Genomic DNA, 2,425 nt, shown 5'->3' with positions numbered 1-2,425 from the left:
TGGTCTAGTCTTTGTTGGGTGGGTTCTGTTCCTTGGTTTCTGTGGCTCTCTCAAGACCTTGGGAATGTGTCACAGCTGTGGGCTTCCTGGTAGAGAGTGCTGCTGCAGATTGGTGAGTCCTTGAGAAGAATATAGGTGGGCTATGGGGAAAGGCTGAAAGGGGCTTCGGCAAAGACCTAAGGGACACACCAAAAGCCAGAGTGTCCAGTGGTTGTAGGTGTGGTAGGAAAGGGGGCTTCTACAAATAGATTGCAGTAATGAAAAAAAAAATGATGTGGAGAGACAAGGATGAAAGGGACGGGAGACTCTGGGTCTCCAGTAAATGGAGTTGAGGCATGGGGGGGTTGGGGGAGACCTGTAAGCATGTTGTTACTAGGCTGTGAGAATGGAGAGACCATACTGGAGAATGGGAAGTATATTGTGATTCACCTTCCAGAATCCCTGTCAGATGAAGCCACGGGAGCAGGGGGTGGTGGTGATGGTGGCGGTGTCCCAGGTAGAAAGTGTTTCTAGGTATGAGGCAGGGACTGATAAGACTCACTAGAAGGGGTAAAGCTGGGTCCACAGCCAGGTTCAGTGGAGTTCCCAGGAAATAGAAGTAGAGTGGGAGGAGAGAGGCATCTGCAAGCAGTTTGCTACAGAGCTGGGGATGAGGCTGGAAATGTTGTGATGGAGAACCAGAAGGAACTAGAATGAACATTACTTACCTGAGTCCCAGTGCTGAGGTCACTGGACATCCCAAGTAGAGAGTCCTTTAGATTTCATTTTTCTTTTAGATTTTATTTTCTCCCACCTTTTTCATTATTCTTATTTTCTTTTTCTAGGTTTTACTATCCTATATGTCATCCTCCTTTCCTTCTTCCGTTTGTTTCTTTTTAGGTAACATTTGCAGTGATTTTTAGCTACAATGTCTTCACCTAGTGAGGAGGAGTCACCAGACCCAAGCCCCGTGCCCAGCATCTTTGAAGAGGAAAGCTTCCAGTCTCAATACAGAATCCTGAGGACCATTGGCCACGGGAGCAATGCCAAGGTCCAGCTGGCCCACCACCGCCTCACGGGTACCCCCGTGGCCGTCAAAGTACTTCGAAAAAAGGAGTGGTGCCAGCCAGTCGGGTCTGAGGTAGAAATAATGATGATAACCAACCACCCCAACATCATCTCACTGATCCAAGTGATTGAGTCTGAGAAGAGAACATACCTCATCATGGAGCTGGCTGAGGGACAACAGCTTTATCAATATGTCCGAAAGGCTGGCCATCTGCCGGAAAATGAGGCCCGGGGGATCTTCAGGCAAATAATAGCAGGTGTGAGCTATTGCCATGACCAAGGTATAATTCACAGGGACCTGAAACCAGATAATATCATGCTGGATGGGAAGGGAAAAGTCAAAATCATCGACTTTGGCCTCGGCACCCAAGTCAAGCCTGGGCAAAGGCTAAGCCGGCACTGTGGCGCCTACTCCTTTGGTGCCCCTGAACTCTTCCTTGGCAGACTTTATGATGGCCCCAAGGTCGACATATGGACCTTGGGAGTAGTCTTATATTTCATGGTAGTCGGTAAGGTCCCATTTGGTGCTGTCAATATACCGGAGCTGCGGAGGCAGGTTGTGTCAGGGAAGTATCCTGTCCCCTTGGGCCTGTCAGTAGAACTCCAGGACCTGCTTAGCCTCTTAATGACAGTCAACCCCAAGCTTAGGCCGACAGTGGATGAAGTGAAAACACACCCCTGGCTCAGGAAAGACACGGAGGCTTTACCAAATCACTGTGAAGAAATGGTCCCCAGCCTGCTTGACCCTGCAATTGTGAAAGCCATGGAACATATTGGGTTCCAAGCCCAGGATATCAAAGATTCATTACACCAGAGGAAATTCGACCAGGCCATGGCGTCCTATTGCTTGCTGCAAGGGCAGGCTCTCCAGGGGCATGGCTGCACAACACGTGCTCAGGCCACGAATCCAGGGGCGACACCATTCCCTTCCCTAGAGGATCCTGTTGCTTTCCCTCTAGCACCAAGGAGGAGGGGAAGTGAGCCTACCCTTGGAGCCTTGCTCAGAGGGTCATCCACTAATGGTCAGGTGTCTGCCTATGGCCAGCAGGCAGGTCAAAGAGGGGGCAAAAATGCCACCGGGCCAGCTCTTCCTCTCTATAGGCCACTCCAGAGGACATCCACACTGGACCAAGTCCACCATCACGCCAGGAGTGCTCCCTGCATTTACTCAAAGAGCAGCATCAGTGAGGACACAGAAGACAGCTCACGCTCCCACAGCGCCTCAGCAGAGGGCAAGTCCACCCACAGCCAGGGCCAGCGCAGAGGCTTGAGGGCATGGCCAAGGAGGATAGGAAATGCCATGACAAGACTGTGTTGCTGCTGTCCATCAAGGAAGAAACCTCGTCGGGGTCAGAGCAGCGTCTCCCCTCAGAAATGA

At 51.1% G+C, this 2,425-nt stretch overlaps 1 protein-coding gene across 1 annotated transcript; it reads left to right on the top strand.

The window, feature by feature from the left end:
- Nucleotides 1–907: 907 nt before the first annotated feature.
- On the top strand, nt 908–2,425 carry LOC118570317 (sperm motility kinase 2B-like). Its single transcript, XM_036168707.1, has one exon. The coding sequence runs from the start codon at nt 908–910 to the stop codon at nt 2,423–2,425; it is 1,518 nt and encodes a 505-aa protein (XP_036024600.1).

This window comes from Onychomys torridus, chromosome 19, assembly GCF_903995425.1.
Source record: "Onychomys torridus chromosome 19, mOncTor1.1, whole genome shotgun sequence".
Lineage (NCBI taxonomy): Eukaryota > Metazoa > Chordata > Mammalia > Rodentia > Cricetidae > Onychomys > Onychomys torridus.
This window is presented reverse-complemented; position numbering and strand designations above follow the sequence as displayed.